Source organism: Delphinus delphis, chromosome 1, assembly GCF_949987515.2.
Source record: "Delphinus delphis chromosome 1, mDelDel1.2, whole genome shotgun sequence".
In the NCBI taxonomy this organism is placed as follows: Eukaryota; Metazoa; Chordata; class Mammalia; order Artiodactyla; family Delphinidae; genus Delphinus; species Delphinus delphis.
The window spans coordinates 22,319,446-22,342,225 of NC_082683.1; the positions used below are offsets into that span (position 1 = coordinate 22,319,446).

The window sequence follows — 22,780 nt, forward strand, 5'->3', positions numbered from 1 at the left end:
CCGCAGCGGGAGAGGCCACAACAGTGAGAGGCCCGCGTACTGCAAAAAATAAAAAAATAAATAAAATAAAATACTGAATTATTAATTAATAAAACAAAAGTGAAACTCTATTGTGTGTCAGGCAGAAGGAAGTATAAGTGATGCCCAGCATGGCCAAAGGCCTAGAGGTGGGAAGCCTGGGCTTTTCAGAACACATGACTTTAGACCGTGGTTCTGTCCACCCTGCGCTTCTTCTCTTTGGGCTATAGGTTTCTTCTGTGAACGAAATGGGAATGTATTGATACCCACTTTTCCCGGTGGGTGTGAGTCAAAGGAGAGAATGTGTGTGAAGCGGTCTGCATGGAGCCTGCCTTGCCCATTGTCCTCAAGGAGTGGCCCTGGTGGGTGAGGCGTGGGGCGGGGTGGGAGGGTACAGATTAGGCAAACTGTAGCATCCATATGAGGCCACTAAGAATGCAAAACTTGAGGGCAATTTTTTACATGGAATTATGGGATTGGAACATTTACTTGGCAATGGTAAGTACTCAAAGTAATTAAGAATTCACCCATTACAACTGTGGCAAAAATGAGCGTGCGTTTTTTCTTTTTTTAATACATTTATTTATTTATGTATTTATTTTTGGCTGCATTGGGTCTTCGTTGCTGCATGTGGGCTTTCTCTAGTTGAGGAGAGCAGGGGCTACTCTTCGTTGCGGTGTGAGGGCTTCTCATCGCGGTGGCTTCTCTTATTGAGGAGCACGGGCTCTAGGCACATGGGCTTCGGTAGGTTTTATTATTTTTTTTACCTTTTTTAAATATAAAAGTTTTATTGAGATATAATTCACATACCATACAATTCACCCATTTAAAGTATAGCAACAGAGTTGCGTAACCATCATCACAACCAATTTTAGTACATTTTCATCACCTCAAAAAGAAACCCCATAACCACAAATAGTCACTCCCTTACCACGCCCTGCCCCAGACCTGGGTAACCACCAATCTACTTTCTGTCTCTGTAGATTTGCCAAATCTGGACATTTACTATAAATGAAATCATACAATATGTTGGGCTTCAGTAGTTGTGGCACGTGGGCTCAGTAGCTGTGGCTCGCAGGCTCTGGAGCGCAGGCTCAGTAGTTGTGGTGCACGGGCTTAGTTGCTCCGTGGCATGTGGGATCTTCCCGAACCAGGGCTCGAACCTGTGTCCCCTGCACTGGCAGGCGGATTCTTAACCACTGCGCCACCAGGGAAGTCCCAAGCATCCGTTTTGGCCCTATTACCATGCTCCATACAGGAGACCGTCCATGCAAAATCTCACTTAATCTTCACGACACTTCTGTGAGGTAGGAACCATCTGCCTACCTCAGATGAAGAAGCTGAGGCTCAGGGATATAAGACTTTTGCCCAAGGACCCCAAGGTTAGCAAGTGATTGCAGGGCCTGCCCTCTCCATTGGATCACGCTGCCTCTCATCACACTGGACCCCTGAAACAACCCAGCGTGGTGGCAGTTGTCATTGTCCTTTTCCGAGTGAGGAGATGGTGCGGCTTCCTGGCGCCATCCTTAGCCTAGAGCATGGCTTTCGGGTCTGTATCCGTCAAGGTCCTACCAGAAGAGAAAAAAGACCAGTAAGATAGATTTTGAGGAACTGGCTGATGTGATTGTGGGGTCTGGCTAGGCAAGTCTGAAATTTGTAGGGTGGGCTGGCAGGCTGGCAACTCTCAGGCAGGAGGAGTTTCTTCTTCTTCTGGGAAACCCCAGTTTTGCTCTTAAGGCAGACCCTCATTATCATGGATAATCTCCTTCAAGTCAACTGATTGCAGATGTTAATGACATCTACAACATCCCTTCACAGCAACACCTCGATTAGTGTTTGATTAAATAACTGGGTACTATAGCCCAGCCACTTTGACACATAAAATGAATTACCATCCCAGGGTCAGACAGACCTGGGCTTGTGTCCTGGTCCTACAACCTATAGGCTGTGTGACCTTGGGCAAGTTTATCTGCCTCTCTGAGCCTCAGAGTCCCCTTGTCTGCCAAATGCAGTGATAGTGCTTACTACCCTCATTTGTTGTGAGGATTAAGTGCAATGAGGTAAATCAAGTACTTTCATCCAGTGCCTGTCATATAGGAAGAGGGGAGATGCACACAAACATTGATGGTCTTGAAATGGGTGTTTTCTAGTTGTAGTGTAATTGCTTGTTCCTGTGTTTGACTTCCATTTTAGACTGGTGGCTCCTGGAGGGCAGGAACTGTATCCCCTTCATCTTCTTTCCTGTTTCCTAGCCCAATCCCTGACTCTAAGGAGGCATCACTGAGTGTTTCTTAAATATCTAGTTGGCACTTTGTTAATGAAATTCCCTCTGTGGGGTTCTTGGGATCTATAATAAAAATCCCCCAACTACAAGAGGGAAAGCAGACATGTAGGAACCTCAGGCCTCTGTTTCCTCTAGAGAAACCCCTTACTTTTCGGCTTAGTAAGTCTTTCCTCCAGGGAGCCTTCTTTGATGCCTCCTCTGTGTTCCCACAGTGTCCTATGTGTCCCCCATCAGAGACCATACACTTTTCAAACCGCTGATCGCTCATTTCTCTCTCTCTCTCCCCGAATGAGGGGGTGTGGGGTGGAGCGAGCGTCCTTTGTTTGTAGCTGGAACCCCAGCCTAGGGTCTGATACTCATGCAGCATGTCAGTGCATGTTTGTAGGAGGGACATGTCCTATTTCCAGAGACCCATGGGCCGACATGCCATACTTAAGGAAATCTGCTTTTCCAGGGCTTCTGTTGTGTCTGGCTGCCCCACGCCCTGGTCCAGCCATCCTTATGCCGGAAGCAGAGCCAGGGTGATGGAGAAGAACTTCTCTTCCCTGCATCCCATGAGCATGTTGTGGTTCTTGAACTGAACCGAACAAGGCGTCTGCCCTGTTTATTGCTGAGCGCGCCCTGGTCGGCCTCCCCGCTCATGTGCGGCTCAGGAGCTCTGTATAGCCATGTTCCAGTCCTTAATCTTCTCTTGGTGACACACTCGCTGGGCCTCGTTATAATTAAGCACTTTCCTTCCTCAAGGTTTGCCAAAACTGAGATGGCTAATTCGTTTCTGGCCTCTCGCCACGCCCGTGGAATGGTGGGCAGGGTTGTAGCTCCCAGCGCTTGCTGCCCAGCCCTGCTTGTTTTGCCAGCCAGAAGAGCAGCCACCCTTTGTCTACAAATAGAGGGAGCCCCAGCTGGACCCAGTTTTATTTAAACTGCTTATCCCCTAGCGTGGGCAGAGCCTTTGGGATCCCTGCTGTAGCTCTGCCTTGGTTTCCTCATTTGTAAAACAAAGGGGTTGAACTTGACAGACAGGGAGAAGATGGGGTAGAAGTCAGGACTCTGGGTTCTGGAGTCAACCCAGGCCTCACCTAGGCCCTGCCACTCCCAGCTGCGGGACTCTGGGTAAGTTACTTCATCCCTCTGAGCCTCAACATTGCTCACCTGTAAAATGGGGAGAATAATGCTTACCTCCTGTGATGGTTGTGTAGATTCAGTGGGATAGTGAACACCCATGTGGCCCTTAGCAGGGCAGCTGGCGCATAGTAAGTGCTCAGTAAATCAGCCATCTTTCCTTTCAGTGCCAACAATCTGTATTCCTGATGAAAAGAGTTGTTATGTTGGGAGAGCTGTGGAGTGGAGCAATTTTAACAGACATTGCTGGCAAGATGATTAACCCCTCTGTATCAGTTTCCTAGGGCTGTCATAACAAATTACCATAAACTAGGTGGTTTAAAACAACAGAAATGTTTTCTTTATAGTTCAGGAGGCTGAAGAAGTCAGAAATCAACAGGGCCATCTCCCTCTGAAGGCTCTGGGGAAGAATCCTTCCTCGCCCAGCTTCTGGTGGTTGCCGGCAATCCTTGGTATCCCTTGAACTTGCAGCTGTATCATTCCAATTTTTGCCTCTGTTTTCACATGGCCATGTCCCTCTGTGTGTGTCTCTGCATCATATTGGATTTAGGGCCCACCCTAATCTAGTATGACCACATCTTAATGAATTATATCCGCAAAGACCCTAATTCCAAATAAGGTCACATTCTGAGGTTCTAAGTAGACATGAATTTTGAGGGCAACTGTTCAACCCAGTACGCTCTCCAAGGCTCACTTTCCTCCTCTGTATGGAGATGATAATAGTAGCAATTTCATAAGGTTGTTGGAGTGATTGAATGAGATAATCTATGTAAATGTCATGGTAGGAGACAATAGAATACATCAGGCCTGTGTAAGCACTGAGTCAGTGTAGCTGCTGTGATGGAGATGGTGGCAAAGATGATGACAGTAATGGGAACAGTTCCATCCATGGACCCACCCTACATTGGTTAATCACTGGACACAGGGACATAGAACGTAGGCCAGGGCCTTGTCAGGAGCTCTGAAGCCTTGGATAGGAGCCCCTGTTTCTTTTTGGCCTCAGCCACCTTGAATCCTCATCTGAGACTTAGCTCCTGGGAGGGCAGCTTGGAGAAGTAGAAAGACCTTGGGCTCTCAGAAGTCAGGGAAACTGATACCCTGTGTAACATTGCACAATTGTCTTTCCCTCTCCAGGCCTCAGTTTCCCTATCTGTAAAGTGGGAGAGGAGGTTGGAACTCAGTGTTAGATCAGAGCCTCTTCTAGTATTGAAGTTCCAGCACAGGACTCTGTGTCCCACCCCAATGGTAGTAGGTTATCAAGGGCCAGGAAAGGAGTCAGGAGCCTGGGACCGCAGGGCAGCTCATCAGGTGTCATTCTGGGCCCACTTTCCTCATCTGAACAAGAAGAGAAGCCACTGTGATATGAGTGTACCAGGCAGTGTGCTAGGGACATCATAGGCATGAACTCATTCCACACTCACCACACCCTCAAGCAGTAGGATGCTTATACCCACTTCACAGAGGAGCATACTGAGGCTCAGAGAAGTTAGAACTCACCCAAGGTCATACAGTGAGAGGTAGAGCTGGGGCTTAAATCTAGATGTGTCTTGTGCCAAAGTCCACGCTTCTCCTTGGCTGCGCTTTTACTGTATCAGTTTCCTAGAGCTGCTGTAACACATTAGCGGGACTTAATGGCTTAAGACAACAGAAGTTTACCCTCTTACAGTTCTGGAGACCAGAAGTCCAAATAGTGTATTCAGGGCTGCATTCCCTCTGAAGGCCCTTGGGGCAAATCCTTCCTTTCCTCTTCAGCTTCTGGTGGTGCCAGCAGTCCTTGGCTTGTGACTGCATCGCTCTTATTTCTAATCTCTGCTTCCATCTTCACATGGCCTTCTCTTCTCCCTGTGTGCTGTGTGTCTCTTACAAAGACACTTGTCATTAGAGTTAGGGCCCACCCATATAATCCAGGGTGGTCTCAAGATCCTTAACTTAATTACATATGTAAAGATCCTTTTTCCAAATAAGACGAAGTTCACAGGTTCTGGGGGTTGGGACGTGGACTTGTCTTTTAGGGGCCACCATTCAACCCACTACAGTTATTAAAGCCTTGGTGGTGACAGTATCTGCTGGAGGTGCAGGGAGCGGGGAATTTCTGGAACGGCTTAGAAGTAGAAAAGAGAGGGATACTTCCCTGGTGGTCCAGTGGTTAAGACTCTGTGCGTCCACTGCAGGGGGTGCCAGTTTGATCCCTGGTCAGAGAACTAAGATCCTGCTTGCCGCTTGGTGCAAATAAAAAAAAATGTAGGAGAGGAACAAAGTTGTGAGCCAAGGAGGCCAGTCTGGGGACCATGAGTGACAGGGGGTGTGGCTTAAGCTGGTGTTCCACCAGCAGTGATGTCAGTGAGGTAATAACTACACACAAACCACATCGGAAAAAAAGAAAAAGAAAAGAAAAACAAGTAAAAAAAGAAAAAAAAAGAACCCTCCCCGCCCCCCACCCCCCACCCCATGCCACATCTGCGTATGGTGAATACAGCCAGCCATGGGGCGGAAACCTGAAAACTTGTCCACAGAGGCCACCCTTCCTATTGTGACATGTGTCTACATTAATGACTTTGAGGTTATAGATCCCACAGAAAATGGATTTGGCCTTCCTTACTTGCCTGGAGAGATGGGACAAGGCCTGGCCTGAGTGCCTGTGATGTGATTTACCTGCATCATCTTGGGCCCTCCCTTAACCTAGATGGTGGTATCATCTGTTTTTTTTTTTTTTAATAAATTTATTTATTTAATTTTTGGCTGTGTTGGGTTTTTGTTGTTGTGCACAGGCTTTCTCTAGTTGTGGCGAGTGGGGGCTGCTCTTCGTTAAGGTGCACGGCTTCTCACTGCAGTGGCTTCTCTTGTTGCGGAGCACAGGCTCTAGGCGCGTGGGCTTCGGCAGTTGTGGCGCACGGGCTTCAGTAGTTGTGGCACGTGGACTCAGTAGTTGTGGTGCCTGGGCTTAGTTGCTCCACAGCATGTGGGATCTTCCCGGACCAGGGCTCGAACCCGTGTCCCCTGCATTGGCAGGCGGATTCTTAACCACTTCGCCACCAGGGAAGTCCCGTGGTATCATCTTTACTCAGATAATCACACTCTTGAATGCATGAGGCCCAACCGAGATGAGGGCTCCAAGGAATGGCTACACGGCGTGAGAAGGCAGCTCACCAACTGGGCAGAACCCCTAACGCATACTGAGCACTTGTACTAACTCAGGTCTCATCATAGCTGGTTGAAGTGTGTATAGTTTTTTTTTTTTTTAATAAATTTATTTATTTTATTTATTTATTTTTGGCTGCATTGGGTCTTCGTTGCAGTGCACAGCCTTCTCATTGCGGTGGCTTCTCTCGTTGTGGAGCACGGGCTCTAGGAGCGTGGGCTTCAGTAGTTGCGGCATGTGGGCTCAGTAGTTGTGGCTCACAGGCTCTAGAGCGCAGGCTAGGTAGTTGTGGCACACGGGCTTAGCTGCTCCGTGGCATGTGGGATCTTCCCGAACCAGGGATCGAACCCGTGTCCCCTGCAATGGCAGGCGGATTCTCAACCACTGTGCCACCAGGGAAGCCCCTGTGTACTGTTAATATCTTTATTTTCCAAGACGTGGAAGGGAGAAGGGTTAGGTTTAGATTCTGTGATTCTGTGAGCAGAACCAGGAAAAATGGTGCCAGGTGAGAAGGAGGCAGTTTTCAGCTCAAATAAAACAAAGAACTTGTTATCCTGTGAGTGGTCCCAACAATAGGATGGACTGTGCCTACAGGTGGTGAGTTCCCCATCTCTGGATATACTCAAGCAGAAGCTGCGTAGCCATTTGTCTGGAGTGCTACAGAGGGAATGCCCTCACTGTGAAGTTTCCTTCTATCTCTGAGATTCTAGGAATTTTCCCCAAGGAAACCATCAGATATCCGTGTGCACAAAGATGTTTATCACACAATTATTTATAATAACGAAAAGGCAGAGACAACCTACATGTCTTTTAAAGGGGGATTTATTAAGTAACTGTATTCAGGAACTTTAGTGTCTATAAGTGAGACCAGCTCTAGCCTGTAGTCTGTTTCTGTGTGGTCCTTGGGCTAAAGATGGTTTTTACACTTTTAAAGGCTTGTAAAAAAAAAAAAAAAAAGAACAAAAGCAAGAAACAGAAGAATATGCATCCAGGCCTACCAAGTATTTCGGCCTCCCAAGCCTAAAATATTTACTCTCTGGCTCTTTACAGAAAAAGCCTGTTGACCTCTAGACTAGAATAACAATCGGTCACCAAAAATTATATTAATTTGTATCTGTGGATATAGAAAGATGGTCACAGCATATTTTTGAGAAGAAAGAAACAGGTTATTTAATAACGTTAGAACCAGATCCCATTTATATAAAACAGGGCCTGTGTGTTTGCCTGTTGTCTGTTAATGATCGTCTGTACTATTGATGTTGGTTTTTAAATTTTCTTTATGAAGTGATTCTGTATTGTTTGGACCTTTTATAGGGAGCAGATGTTATTTCTGAGATCTCACAAAGCATTGGGGAATAAAATTAACTCTAAATGCTCCAGCAGTCCACGCTGTTTGGGACCAAGTGAGTTTTGATCTAGGCTCAAGCATTTTGTTTGATTTGGTTCCTAAGGTGCCGTAAGGTCGGTCAGACAGAGGGTTGGTGCTCTTAGCTTGTTGCTGTTGCTGTTATTGTTTTTAGGTCTCTTGCCCTGGCTTTGACTCCCATGAGCTCTTGTGCCGAAGGGAAAAAAAAATACCCCTCAGTTTAGTTAAAAACAAATTAGCTGCTTTGGGGAAATGATCTGACAACATTTCCCTTTGCAGTGGCAGAGCTGAGTCACTGCAGATTCAGGGCAGACAGGGTCAGGCCCAGGTGTCCTTCAGGGGACCTGGGTTGGTCCAGGTTAAGGATAGAAGGGAGGAGGGGAGGAAGGGAGAGAGGGGGGAGGCAGGAGGAAGCGCTGTCCTAATTTGTCCCAAAGCTTTTGGGTCTGTGGCTGGTTACTTCCAAGAATCAGGGCTCCTGACTCTCTGTCCCACAGGGAGTCCTCCAGTAACCACTATGTCTCCTTTGCACAGCATGAAAGGGACACGGTTCCTGCCTGCAGGACTTCCCAGTCTAGTGTGGAGGACAGACACGTCGATGTTCATTCACTCAACAGATGTGTTTTTTTTGTTTTCCATTTTTTTGGTTTTTTGGCTGCGCCTGTAGGATCTTAGTTCCCCAACCAGGGATTGAACCTGGGCCCCAGCAGTGAAAGTGCCGAGTCCTAACCACTGGACCACCAGGGAACTCCCTAACAGATGTATTTTGAGCGCCTGCTCTGAGCTGGGTGCTGCTGGAAGTCCCAGGCACATAGTGGTGACCAAGACAATGCCACGCCTTCGGTACCTTATGTTTTCCTTGTCAAAGAGAATACGTGGGCTTCCCTGGTGGCGCAGTGGTTGAGAGTCCGCCTGCCAAGGCAGGGGACACGGGTTCGTGCCCCGGTTCCCACATGCCGCGGAGCGGCTGGGTCCGTGAGCCATGGCCGCTGAGCCTGCACGTCCGGAGCCTGTGCTCCGCAACGGGAGAGGCTACAACAGTGAGAGGCCTGCGTACTGCAAAACAAAACAAAACAAAACAAAAACAAAAACAAAAAGCAAATACGTGAGGGGCGCACAGTTTGGGTCCTCAGGGGAGAAGCTGAAACTGAAGTCCAGAGGAAGGCACCGGGGTCTCGGGGAAGAGCACAGGGTTTGAATCTCTGCTCAGCCTCTGACTGCAACCGTGGACAAGTTCCTTTACTGCTCTCTATAAATCGGGAATGATAAATACTGTCTACCCTGTAGGGGTGCTAGGAAGATTAAATGATGTAAAATGCTTTCCCAATGCCTGGCAAAGAGTCAATGTCCAACAACTGTTTATTATCCATTAAAAAAACAAAACACAGGTGTAAGAAGTACATAAAATCATGCCTGAGAAAGACCTGGCACGTAGTTGTTGTACCACAATACTGGTTGCCACCCCCTTGTGACCAGAGGTGTACGTTTTGTTCTGAATTGACCTCTCCTCCTTGCCCCACTGAGCCCTGTCACGGTGCCTGTGACATTGTTCTGTTGTTTATAAGTCTGTCTCTCCCCGACCCTGCCTGGGCTGTGAGCAGATTTTCTCCAAACCCTTGCGGAGTTGAGGAATGTGTGAAAACAGGCAAAGGCTCTGGAGGCAGCCCACCTCTGGACCAGTTCCCTCCCTTTGGTCCCGGCCTCCAGACTGGCCCCCTCCCCATGGCCAACATGTGATAAGCTAGCGCAGGGTGGCGGAGGGACAGTGAACAGTGACGTACAGACTTGAGTGGTTATAAGTGTGGGCTCTGGAAACCAAGTCTGAGTTTGAATGCTGCCATCCTAGCCGCGTGTCTTTGTATGAGCCGTCTAACTTAGCTCCTCTGTAGAATGGGGACGTTCTATGCATGGTCTTAACACTCAGGGTTGCAGTGACGATGAAATGAAATCTTGCATTCACTGCTTTTGGCATAGTGCCTGGTACATGAAAGAAAAGACAGAGAATATTGCTTAAAGAAAACAAACGACCCGCCCAAAGCTGTTAGACCAGTCCCTGGTCTAACAGGGACTGTTAGAAAGGAGAGACTGTTTCAGCCTTCTTCTGGGTACCGGGCATTAAGATGTCAGCACGCTGCCCTGGCTTTGCCTGGGGGAGGAAGTTCTTACTAGGAGCTTCCTTGTCGGTTGAGAAGCCCAGCTCTCCAGAGACCCAGGAGCGTGTGTGGATTTAATGTGGCCCGGGTTGTACGTCAGTCAGAGAACATGCCCAGTCTCCATCAAATTGAAGGAAAATGGATGGAGGTGGCTGTGTTCTTCCCTGACAGGGGGGCCTGTTGGACAGATGACGGACTGGATCTAGGGCTCTGAAACCAACATGGTGCTTCATATAAGGGTAGCCTGCGTGGGGTCTGAGAAGAATGGTTGGGAGCAAATTCCCCAGCAGCTATGGAATTCAAGATGAGCTTAAAGGGGATTTTGATCTAGAAGAAAACCAAAGAGCTTCCCAAGGCATTGCAGAGGCAGTAGAGTTCACCCCCAGGGTTAGGTCCAATCCATGGAGGATTGAATTCTATGAGAAAAAAAAGCAAAAATTGTCAGGGGAAATAAACGCAAAAGGGCTGCTAATTCTTGTTTGTGTGCTGGCTAGTAAGCTAGACACTTTCACATGTGTTGGCCCTTAAAAAGCATGAGTACACTGAAATTACCAAGGAGGGAAACAGCTTCAGAGAGGTGCAGTAATATATTCAAGATCACACAGCTAAGTATGTTGAGCTAAGATCCAAATGGCTCTAGAGGACTCCCTCACCAAACTCTCTAGCTTAGACAGCAGACACAGTGCGAGCACTTGATTATAGCCACAGCTTCTTTTTTGATAGCGGTACAATACACATAACATAAACTTTACCATTTTAACCGTTCTGAAGTGTATGGTTCACTGACGTTAAGTGCATTCACCTTGCTGTGCAGCCATCCCCACCATCCATCTCCAGAACTTTTTTTCCATCTTCTCAAACTGAGGCTCTGTACCCATCAAATAATGACTCCCCATTTCTCTTTTCCCCCAGCCCCTGGCAACCACCATTCTACTTTCTGCTGCTATGACTGACTAAGTACCTCACATGAGTGGAATCATAGAGGTTTTTGTCTTTTTGTGGGTGGCTTATTTCACTTGGCCCAATGTCCTTAAGGCTCATCTATGTTGTAGCGTGTGTCAGAATTTCCTTCCTTTTTAAGGCTGAATAATGTTCCATTGCATGTATAGACCACATTTTGTTTATCCATTCATTCGTCAATGGGTACCTTTTGGTTATTGTGAATGATGCTACTTTGAACCTGGGTGTACAGATATCTCTTCAAGACCCTACTTTTAATTCTTTTGGATATATACCTGGAAGTGGAATTTCTGGACCATATAGCAATTCTATTTTCAATTTTTTGAGGAATTGCTATGCTATTTTTCACAGTGGCTGCACCATTTTACATTCCCCCAACAGTGCACAAGGTTCTAATTTCTTCACATCCTCATCAACAATTGTTATTTTCTGTTTTTTTTTTAATAGTAGCCATCCTAAGTGGTATCTCATTGTGGTTTTGATTTGCATTTCTCTAATGATTAATGATGTTGAGTATCTTTTTTTATAGCTTTTTAATATGATTTTTAAAAATTAATTTTATTTATTTATTTATTTTTGGCTGTGGTGGGTCTTCGTTGCTGCTCGCAGGCTTTCTCTAGTTGTGGCGAGTGGGGGCTACTCTTCGTTGCAGGGCGCAGGCTTCTCATTGTGGTGGCTTCTCTTGTTGCGGAGCATGGCCTCTAGGCACGCGGGCTTCCGTAGTTGTGGCTCGCGGGCTCTAGAGTGCAGGCTCAGTAGTTGTGCCGCACGGGCTTCGTTGCTCCGCGGCACGTGAGAACTTCCCAGACCAGGGCTTGAACCCGTGTCCCTTGCATTGGCAGGTGGATTCTTAACCACTGCGCCACCAGGGAAGCCCGATGTTGAGTATCTTTTCATGTGCTTATTGGTCATTTGAATATCTTTAGAGAAATGTCTGTTCAAGTCCTTTACCCATATTTCAAATCTAGTTGTTTGCTTTTTTATTGTTGAGTTGTAGGAGTTCTTTATATATTCTGGATATTAACTCCTTATCAGATAGGTGATTTGCAAATATTTTCTCCCATTCTGTGGATGGCCTTTTCACTCTGTTGATAGTGTCCTTTGATGCGTAAGAGCTTTGACTTTTTTATTTTAATAAATTTATTTATTTTATTATTTTATTTTATTTTATTTTTTGGCTGCGTTGGGTCTTTGTTGCTGTGCGTGGCTTTTCTCTGGTTGCAGCGAGTGGGGGCTACTCTTCGTTGAGGTGCGCAGGCTTCTCATTGCGGTGGCTTTTCTTGTTGCGGAGCATGGGCTCTAGGTGCATGGACTTCAGTAGTTGTGGCATGCGGGCTCAGTAGTTGTGGCTCGCGGGCTGTAGAGCGCAGGCTCAGTAGTTGTGGTGCACGGGCTTAGTTGCTCTGTGGCATGTGGGATCTTCCTGGACCAGGGCTCGAACCCATGTCCCCTGCCTTGGCAGGTGGATTCTTAACCACTGCACCACCAGGGAAGCCCCAAGAGCTTTGACTTTTGATGTAGTCCAGTTTATCTATTTTTTCTTTTGTTGCCTGTGCTTTTGGTATCATATCCCAGAAGTCACTGCCAAATCCAGTGTCACGAAACTTTCCCTCTATGTTTTCTTCTAAGAGTTTTATTGTTTTAGCTCTTACATTTAGGTCTTATATCCATTGTGAGTTAATTTTTAAGTATGGTATAATATAAGGGTCCAATGTCATATCTACAACTTTTTGAAATAGGAAAAAGAAAAAAGGAATTAGAGACCAACAGTAGGATTTTGAGATGTGGGGAAATAAATAATTTATCTTCCTAGGAAATTCATTCTCTCACCCATTCTTGCTCTGCCCTACAACTAGCCTCCACACAGTAGAGTCAGAATGATCTTTTGAGAAACACACATAAATCAAATCACATCACTCCCCTGCCTAAACAGTGCAGCAATTTGTTCAGTGTCTGCCCCCTCCCTGAGACCATAAATTTCAAGACGTCAGACTGCCATCTTTACTCCTATATCCGTTACTCAGTGCCTGGCACATACCAGCTGCTCGATTAATACCTGTTGGATGAGTGAACAAACCTCAGCTTATAATAAGCTCACATTCCTTGACTTTTTGAAATATGGAGGACAAAGGAAGTGGAGGAGGAAGGAAGGTAAAAATCATGGAGGGGCAGAACAGCAAAGTCATTACCAGGTGTTGGCACTAGACTTCCTGAGTTAAATACCAGCTCTGCCACTTAATGGCCATGTGACCTTGGGCAAAATCACTTCATCTCTTGTGTCTCAGTTTATGTTCTTTAAGGTATGGCAACACATATTTGGATGATGAAAAGCAATTCAAAGAGGAGGAACAGGCTAAGAAGGGGTGAGAGGTGGGGCTGAAAACAGGGGCAGGGAATTGATTACCTATAGAGAGAGCAGTGAGACCCTTAGTCCCCCATCCCTTGTACCCTGCATAGCCAGGTGGCCACCCCTCCACTCTGCAGGAGGCCAGGGTTTTTTCCTTGGAGAAGTTAACCTGGAGGAACTGAACTTGGGACCAGTAGACACAGAAAGGGTCAGAGTGAGATACCAAAGGAAAAAATGGAGGTTTCTCAGACCCCTTCTCCAGCTCTGCTACCAGAATCCCGACAGCCAGAAGTGTGGTCCCCAGGCAGGAAATGGGAGGATTCTCTTCTGAAGACCCCAAAGAAGAGACCTACAGACACTGATATTTAAATACTCCTAGTGTAAAAGCCAGATCTTCATTCAATCCCCGTAGAATGGAGCACACCAGTTGACAGCCCCCCACCCCAAGAGCTATCAATTAGTTAATGAGTGCTTCACTCAAAGACCAACCTTTAGTCACATATCACCGGATATTTGAAGGAAGTCTCCAGGATAAAAGAGGGAAGCCAAAGCAGACAAATAAAGAAAAATGTTCGAAGCAGATAGACAATGCAGAGAGCAGAAGAAAATCCAAAACAAAAATTATTAGTATCCTCAGAGAGAGTAGAGAAGATATTAGAAATAAGATGCTATATAAAAAGGAACAATAAGAGAAGAAAGTGCACTGGGAAAATAAAACATGAGAGACAAAACAAAGTTTTAAAAAGTCAGTAGAAAGGTTGAGAGGTAATGAAAAGGAAATTTCCCAGAAGATGTACCAAAAAGATGGAAAATAAAAAAGATAAGAAAATTAGATGATCAATCCAGGGGACCTGATATCTGACTACCAGATTGTCCAGGGATTCCAGAGAAAGCAGAGGGGAGGAAGTGATCAAAGATATGATGAGAGGACATTGTATACTGAAGGGCATAAACCTGAGACTGAGAAGACCTAATAAAAATGAAAAAGAGCCATCCTAAGGCACATCATCACAAATGTCAGAATACTGGGAATAGAAAGAAGGTCCTAAAAATTTCAGGGGTGGGGAGGACAGATTGCATACCAAACATCAGGAATCAGAATCATTTCAGATACTTCAGTGACAACACTATAAACTAGAAGATGAGGGAGCCATGCCTTCAATTTTCTGAGGGAAAATGATTTCCAATCTACTCTTTTATGTAGAATGAATGAAATCAGAAGTGAGGATAGAAGAAAGACATTTTCAGACATGCAAGGGTGTAAAATTTTTACTTCCTACGTGCCCTTTCTTAGTAAGTGACTAGAGGATATGCTCCACTAAAATAAGGGCATAAACCCAGATAAGAAGACTTGTAACCCAGGAAACAGGTGTGCAGCTTGTCTAGAAAGCAACCAGTCCCAGATTGAAAGGGGAGGAGGGAAGCTCCAGGAAGTGGATTCACTAGAAAAACAAAAGGAACTGATCGATTATGTGACTGCATGGAAAAGGCATTTTATGGATCTGCTGGAGTGTTTGAAGAGATTTATCAGTATGTACCCAGAACTAAGCAAATGAAAAAAAGAAGCAATTATTAACTCCAGGAAAAACAAAAATCAGTACTAGAAAATAAGTGTAACTATAGTATACCATCTGGCTCAGTGGACAGTATCTACAAAGTCATAAGAATGTAAACCCTGTGGGGCTTCCCTGGCAGCTCAGTGGTTAAGAATCCGCCTGTCAATGCAGGGGACATGGGTTCAAGCCCTGGTCGGAGAAGATCCCACGTGCTGCAAAGCAACTAAGCCTGTGCGCCACAACTACTGAGCCTGCACTCTAGAGCCCGCGAACCACAACTACTGAGCCCGTGAGCCACAACTACTGAAGCCCGCACGCCTAGAGCCCGTGCTCCACAACAAGAGAAGCCACCACAATGAGAAGCCTGTGCACCGCAATGAAGAGCAGCCTCCCCCCACCGCAACTAGAGAAAGCCTGCACACAGCAACGAAGACCCAACACAGCCTAAAATAAAAATTAAAAAAAAAAAGCTTAAAAGAAAAAAAAAGAATATAAACCCTGAAAAGAAGTAAACCTTGAATATCAATTTAGCTAAAAATTTAAAAATGGTGGTAGAACTATATTGGGAGGATGGAGAGAGGAAGTTGTGTAGTGTAAGAGAGTTAATCCTCATCTACCAGATTTACAGAGTTGTGGAGGATCTTAGTAGTGTTCACTAATATTTCGTTCTCCCTCCTTCTGGGCACATGAAAGACAACTTACTTCTCAGCCTCTTGCAATTGGGTGGGGCCATATGACTAGTTCTGGTCAGTCAGCTTCAGGTGAAAGTACTGTCTTGCAGCTAGAATGAAGCTTAGATGACCCTGTGGCTGTCACTTCTCCCTCTGTGGTGACCAAGGAGGCCTTGGGTTAAGATAGCAGAGCCACAAGGTTGAAGCAGGCTGGAAATGCCTCATGGAATATGGTTGTGCTGGAGACACTGAATGGATTCTGCAAGGGTAAGAACTGAAGCTTTTTTGTGTGTTAAGCCACTGAGATTTTGGGATTGTCTGTTACTGCTGCATAGCCTGGCTTAACCAAATACAAACTTCAACAGATACTGTCTGAAATAGATACATCAAGAAATAGACATTTAAGCATATTATTTAGAATTCTGGAGATAATCACTAGAAAAATAATTTAAAACATTAAAAGCGGTTGCCTCTGGTGAGCAGGACAGAGAAGTGAGGATGGGGTAGGGCAGAGGGGCAAGTGTTTCCATTATAGTACTGTAACACTAGGTAATTGTATTACATTGGCAGAAACCACACCTATGCGGTTTGGAAGGATTCCTGCCAAACCATCACAGTGGCTGTCTCTTAGGAGGGAGGGCTTGCTAGAGTGAACGAGCATCTCAGGGAACCACAGATGTGGCTGGATGTGGTGGGCAGGCACAGTGGGAAAGGAGGCTACCCAGATGGAATGCCAGTGTGAGGAGTCTGGTTTTTATCCAGATGGCGGTGGGGAGCCATGGAAGGATTGTAAGCGGTAGAGTCGAATCTGCCTGCGAAAATCTACCTTTTCATGTGGAGGATGAAGTGTGGGGCAGGGAGCCTGCTGTGATGGTTCCCGTGAGAACTGAGGAGGCTTGGACTAAGACATCTGTACCACAAATGTCTACTGAGAGCCTGCTATTGGCCAGGTACCATTAGTAGGCCTGACGATACAGCAGCGAACGAGATGGGCAAAGCGCCCTGCCTTCAGGGTGGTGGTTCGTGCTTTAAAGAATGAAGCAGCGTAAAGAGAGGGAAGAGAGGGCTTAAGATAGAGAGGGCAGGGCAGCTTCTCTGAGGAGGAGATATTTGAATAGATCCTGAATTACGTGAAGGAACAAGCCAGGCAAAATTTGGAGGATGAGGGTTCCAGGCTGAGCGAGCAGCAGTCTGGAGGCCCTGAGGTGGGATGGGAACAGCAGAGAGGCCGGGATGGGGGTGGGGGGCACGTCCATCAGGGGGAAGGTTCTGGGAGCTGAGACCTAAGAGGTGGTCAGGGCCAGTTTGTGGAATGTGGAGGAACTTTGGGGGGTCCCTATGGGGCTGAGAGCCAGAGAGTGGCAGGATTTGTCTGAGGAGGTGAAGAGGACGGGGCTTGACAGCTGGTGAGCCGTGGGAGTGGTGGGGGGCCGGTGACGAGAGGCCTCCCTCTCCCTCTGCTGGGGCCCCGCCTGCCAGAGTCAGCTGTGCCTCAGCCCTGCCCGGACCAGCGACAGCAGCTTCATCACCCACTTCCCAGCGTCCCAGCCCCCTCTGGAAATTGAAGGATCCTTTCCAAATCAAAATAGCAGGCAAAGAACAGCCTCTGATTGTTCTGCGCAAAAGAAGTGAAATTAGACAAGTCAGCTGCGGATTGAGGCGGCCTCCCACACAGCTGTTCCTGCACCCGCTGAAGGCGGACTTCCCGAGACTTGCAGTTCTGCTGTCTCCGAGCAAAACTTTTTGCTTCTCCAGCCCAGGGCAGATAGTTATTTTGGGAGGGAGTGGGACAGATGCTGGCCCTGAAGGACCATGAAGGAGTCAGTTTTTTTTTTTTAACCAAAAAAATCAGTTACTTCATGAAGGAACAGCCTTAGCTGATATGAGTTTGTTCAGTCATGCAGAACACACTGGGTGCGCTCATCCTGGGTGCCCCGGGCTCGGCATGGTGTCAGGGGGATTCCGGCCCGGAGGAGCAGAGGCACACAGCGTGCTTCCACCCTTGGTGGAGGGTCTGGGAGCCGGGAGGTCCAAGTTCTCACCTTGGTTCCGCCGCTGTCGCTCTGTGACCTTGGGTCAGTTTCCCATCTCTCCCCCGTGTGGACTTTAGGCTACATATTGTTTCTCAAACTAAACTCCGTGAGAATCGTTTGTGTATATGTGTGTGTGTGTGTGTGTGTGTGTGTGTGTGTGTGTGGTGTCTTGTTAAAGATGAAGATTCCCAGGCCTTAATTCCCGAGATTAAGATTGAGAAGGGGACTTCCCTGGTGGTCCAGTGGTTAACACTCTGCGCTTCCAATGCAGGGGGCATGGGTTCGATCCCTGGTCGGGGAGCAAAGATCCCACATGCCGCGCATGGCCCCCCCTCCAAAAAAAAATATTGAGAAGGTCTGGGGTGGGGTCCAAGAATTTGCACTTCTCACAGGCTCTTCCGGTAATTCCTTTGGGAGTCCTTGGACCACATGGTAGCAAAATCACTTCCCGTCAATCTCTCAGGGCTCTTCCTGCTCTGAAATTTGAGGAGTTCCTCATGCAACCCTTCCCTGGGTTTCTCAGATCATTCCAGGGGCATGAAAGGCATCCTTACCCCTGCCTCAGTGTGCATGTGTTTCCGTGATGATCACACTGCATGGGAATGGTCTATTGCAGTGTATTTAGCCTCCTGCAGGCTATCCGGTGCCCAGCCCAGGCCCTGGTACAGAGGCGTTTTGACTATAAATGTTGGCCCGACAAGGGGTCAGCTGTAGTGCAGGCAGCTGGGCAGCAGCGTAGAGCATGGAGGGACGTTGCAGAACTCTGGGTGCCCAGCTTGTTGCAGACATCGGGCTTGGACCCTTGGGCTCACACCCTGGGTCAGATGTGTGACTCTGTCACCTGCTCCCCTTCCCCACAGCTGGGTGAGTCCAGCTACCTGGGGATAAGATGGTCTGGATGGGACCATAGACTGGGAGCCCTGGTCTACCATGGAGAATATCCAGGCAGTGTAAGGCCCCAGCCAGTTTGCCCCGGCTTCCTTGGAGCTGGCTAGTCATATTCCCAAAAGGCCAGATCAGTGGCAGAGGCCAGAGGCCAGAGGGTCAGGTCACTCTGGTCTAGCCCCCAGCTTCACTCTTATATATGAAGAATAATAACAGCTATCACATACCGAGCACTTACCATGCTTTGAGCTCAGTGCTAAATGCTGTATCATCTCATTAAATTTTATAACAACCCTATGAGGTTGGTAAAAGTATCACCCCTTTTTGACAGTTATGGACACTGAGGCTTAGAGAATTCAAGTTACTAGTCTAGAGTCACTCAGCTAATAAGCAGTAGAGGCAGAATTAGGACCTAGACGTGTTTTCCTCTGGAGCCCAGCTTTATCTTTAACCATATTGCTTAGAACCCCTGGGAAGATAAGGGTTTTTCCTCCAATACCTCCTGCCAAAGTTACCCCCTGCCAGAGAACTCCTTTTGCATCTGTTATAGTGGAAAGGAGCGATGCTGAATCAGATAGTTCAGGGTTCTAGTCCCACTTCTGCCCCTGACCTTTTGTGTGATCTTTGGCAAGTCATTTCCCCTCCCTGAGTTTCATGTGAAACTGAAATCTGTGAAATGGAAAAATTACAAATGGACTTCCTTTTAAGGTACACTAAGATGAAGACGGCCACCAACATCTACATCTTCAACCTGGCCTTGGCAGACGCACTGGCCACCAGCACACTGCCCTTCCAGAGTGCCAAGTACCTGATGGAGACGTGGCCCTTTGGGGAACTGCTCTGCAAGGCTGTGCTCTCCATTGACTACTACAACATGTTCACCAGCATCTTCACGCTCACCATGATGAGTGTCGACCGCTATATTGCCGTCTGCCACCCTGTCAAGGCCCTGGACTTACGTACACCTGCCAAGGCCAAGCTGATCAACATCTGCATCTGGGTCCTGGCCTCGGTTGTTGGTGTACCCATCATGGTCATGGCCGTGACCCGCCCCCGGGGTGAGTGAGGGAGGGAGCCTTGGTACAGGTCACTGACCACAGGAGGCAGCTCACGGGCCTCCGTGGGTTTGCAGGCCACTTACCAGGGTGGGTGTAAGTGGCTCACCAATGGAAATATGGATTGCTGATCAATGAAAGTGTGGATGGCTGGCCAGTGGGACTGTGAATAGGCAACCAATGGGGACGTGAATGGTGGACTGTTGTGAGGTGGTCATACGGGTAGCTGGCCAAAGGAAGTTTATAAATGGGATTACAGATGGCTAGATGTGTGGATGACTGACCTTTAGGGAGATGGATGGATAGCCGGTGGGGTGAGGGTGTCACTGACCAGTGAGCAGTGCAGGCCACAAGATCTGCAATCCCATCCCAAATTCCCTTCCACCCCGTTGACCCAGATGACCAAAGCAAGGCCTAGAGAATGGCCTGCACAGAATGACAGGTGCATTTTCTCAGAGTAAAATGGTAATTCGTAGAGTAACCACCTGTATCAGTCAGGATGGCTGCTGTAACAATCTCCAAAGCTCCAAGGCTTAACACAGTAGAAGTTTCTCACTCACATCGCAATCCAGTGTGAGTAAGCGGAGGAGGGGCTCTATTCCACACAGTCATTCAGGGATCCAGGCTCCAAGTGATGGTTTTGGATGCAGTGTGCTGGCATCTGGCCAGCAGATGAATATGGGAGTGGTGAGAAAGCACAACCACTTTTAAATGTCAGGGCGCATCACTTCCTAGTGATGGCTGGTCACATGACCCCTACTTGATGTAAGTGGGAAAAGTAGTTTAGCAGGGGGCCAAAGACACTGGTCACTAACCTAGCTGAGCCACACTCTATCGTGGAGTGTTGAAAAGATTAAATGAGGTTATACGTGTAAAAGACTTAGGACAAGGCCTGGCTCATTGTCAAGGCCCAATAAGTAGCAGCTATCAGGATGATTAAGCCTGTGAGATAGACAAGGCAGGGACTCCTACTTCCATAGGACCGAAAGAAAACAATCAGAGAGGTCAGGTGGTTTACTTAGGGTCACATAGCCAGACATTTGGTAGAATCGGCCTAGAACCCAAGGCTCCTGCCCCCATATCTGTTGCTCCTTTTGGCTGCTGGGGTGAAGGTTTGTGTTGTGGTAGGAGAGGGAACAGGCTTGGTGGGAGGTTTCTTGGCCACCTTCCACTCTCACAAGGGTAGAGCTCCTGGTGCCTTATATAGTCTCTGTGTGATTAGACTTGACTCACCAGCTGGGCCCCATTCCTCACTGTCAGCCTTCAGTTTACAGGCCATTAACTGCAGCCCTTCTGGGGCCAGGCCAGATGGGCCCCCTCATCCCCAACCCCCCCCCACACACACTCTTTTACACACACACATACACTCCCCCAGTGTGTGTCACTGGCACTCAGTTCTGTAAGCCACTTGCTGTGTGACCTTGGACAAGTTCTGTTCCTCTCTGGGCCTGCTTCTGCCATCTGTACAATGAAGCCCTTGGGTTCAGTCATTGGTGGGGGTCCTGCCAGCCTGATGTCCTGTGGACCCACTCTGTCTGTGGATCCCAGCCCTTTTCTTACATCTCTCAGGCTCCAAGTCCACTGGGTGGGTCCTCAGATTCCAGAATCCCAAGAGGTCCTGGAAGTCCCCTGGGCCAGCCTCAGCCCTGTATCTGAACCCCATAATATCCCCTGAGGTGCTCATCCAGCCCAAGGCCACACTCCTGGAACAGGGAGCTCCTTCCATCCTAGGTGCCCTTCTTATCTTGGGACAAGTGGTGGCAGTCAGAAAGTTCTTGACATTAAGCTGACATCTGCCTCCTTGGCCCTAGTTCTGACCCCCGGACTCCCATACATTTCTGCTCCTCGGCCCTGTGAGTGCACCAAGTGCTTGAACCCCGCTGCGCTAAATGCTTTCCATGCCATGGCCCATTTAATCCTCACAACAACCCTATGAGTTTAGGTACCGTTGTTAGTCCCACTTTATGGGAGCTCTGATAGAGGTTCAATAATTTGCCCAAGGCCACATCACACAGCAGGGCTTGAGTCCTGCTCTTTTTTTTTTTTTGTGGTACGCGGGCCTCTCACTGCTGCGGCCTCTCCTGTCGCGGAGCACAGGTTCCGGACGCGCGGGCCCAGCCGCTCTGCGGCATGCAGGATCCTTCCGGACCGGGGCACGAACCCGTGTCCCCTGCATCGGCAGGCGGACTCCCAACCACTGCGCCACCAGGGCGCCCTGAGTCCGGCTCTTAACTCATGCTCTCTAAGTCAATCCTAGCAATATTTTCCCCATTGGAGCTACTTTGGAAATGTGTGGGGTATTTTCAGTTATCATAATGACCGTCATTTAGTGGGCTTGGGCTAAATTATATCATTATCATTATATCACTGCTGCCCATGTACATAGAGGCTGATAAAGGGACTGGGAGAGAATATAGAAAGCAGACCTCCTAGGTTAGGGCCAATCCTGCTGAGGTCTTGAAGGATGAGTAGGAGTTCACCAAGTGCAGAAGTGATGGAGGACATTCCGGGTAGAAGAATCACCTTGAGAAAAGGCCAGGAGGAGGCAGTGGGGCTTGACTAAGCTGAGAAGGGTGGGTGAGCAGGGAGACAAGGTCCTTAGGCCCACGAGCCCCTCACCCACTGTCTTTCCTTGTTTCCCCGGCCCAGATGGGGCAGTGGTGTGCATGCTCCAGTTCCCCAGCCCCAGCTGGTACTGGGACACGGTGACCAAGATCTGCGTGTTCCTCTTCGCCTTCGTTGTGCCCATCCTCGTCATCACCGTCTGCTACGGCCTCATGCTGCTGCGCCTGCGCAGCGTGCGCCTGCTCTCTGGCTCCAAGGAGAAGGACCGCAGTCTGCGGCGCATCACACGCATGGTGCTGGTGGTGGTGGGCGCCTTCGTGGTGTGCTGGGCCCCCATCCACATCTTTGTCATCGTCTGGACGCTGGTGGACATCGACCGCCGCGACCCGCTCGTGGTGGCCGCGCTGCACCTGTGCATCGCGCTCGGTTACGCCAACAGCAGCCTCAACCCCGTGCTCTACGCCTTCCTTGACGAGAACTTCAAGCGCTGCTTCCGCCAGCTCTGCCGCACGCCCTGCGGCCGCCCGGAACCCGGCAGCTTCGGCCGCGCCCGCGAAGCTACGGCCCGCGATCGGGTCACCGCCTGCACCCTGTCCGACGGTCCCGGCGGTGGTGCCGCCGCCTGA

General features: G+C 48.3%; 1 protein-coding gene and 1 non-coding gene across 2 annotated transcripts in view; one reads left to right on the forward strand and one right to left on the reverse strand.

Annotated features, from left to right (window-relative positions):
• OPRD1 (opioid receptor delta 1) overlaps nucleotides 1-22,780 on the forward strand; it is a 36,136-nt gene extending 13,356 nt beyond the window's left edge. Inside the window, exons 2-3 of the mRNA XM_060003250.1 lie at nucleotides 19,243-19,592; nucleotides 22,239-22,780. Of these exons, the coding sequence (XP_059859233.1) occupies nucleotides 19,243-19,592; nucleotides 22,239-22,780 (892 nt within the window). The remainder of the gene's footprint in view (nucleotides 1-19,242; nucleotides 19,593-22,238) is intronic.
• On the reverse strand, nucleotides 8,605-8,676 carry TRNAE-UUC (transfer RNA glutamic acid (anticodon UUC)). The gene has a single exon. It is a non-coding gene; the product is annotated as a tRNA-Glu (tRNA).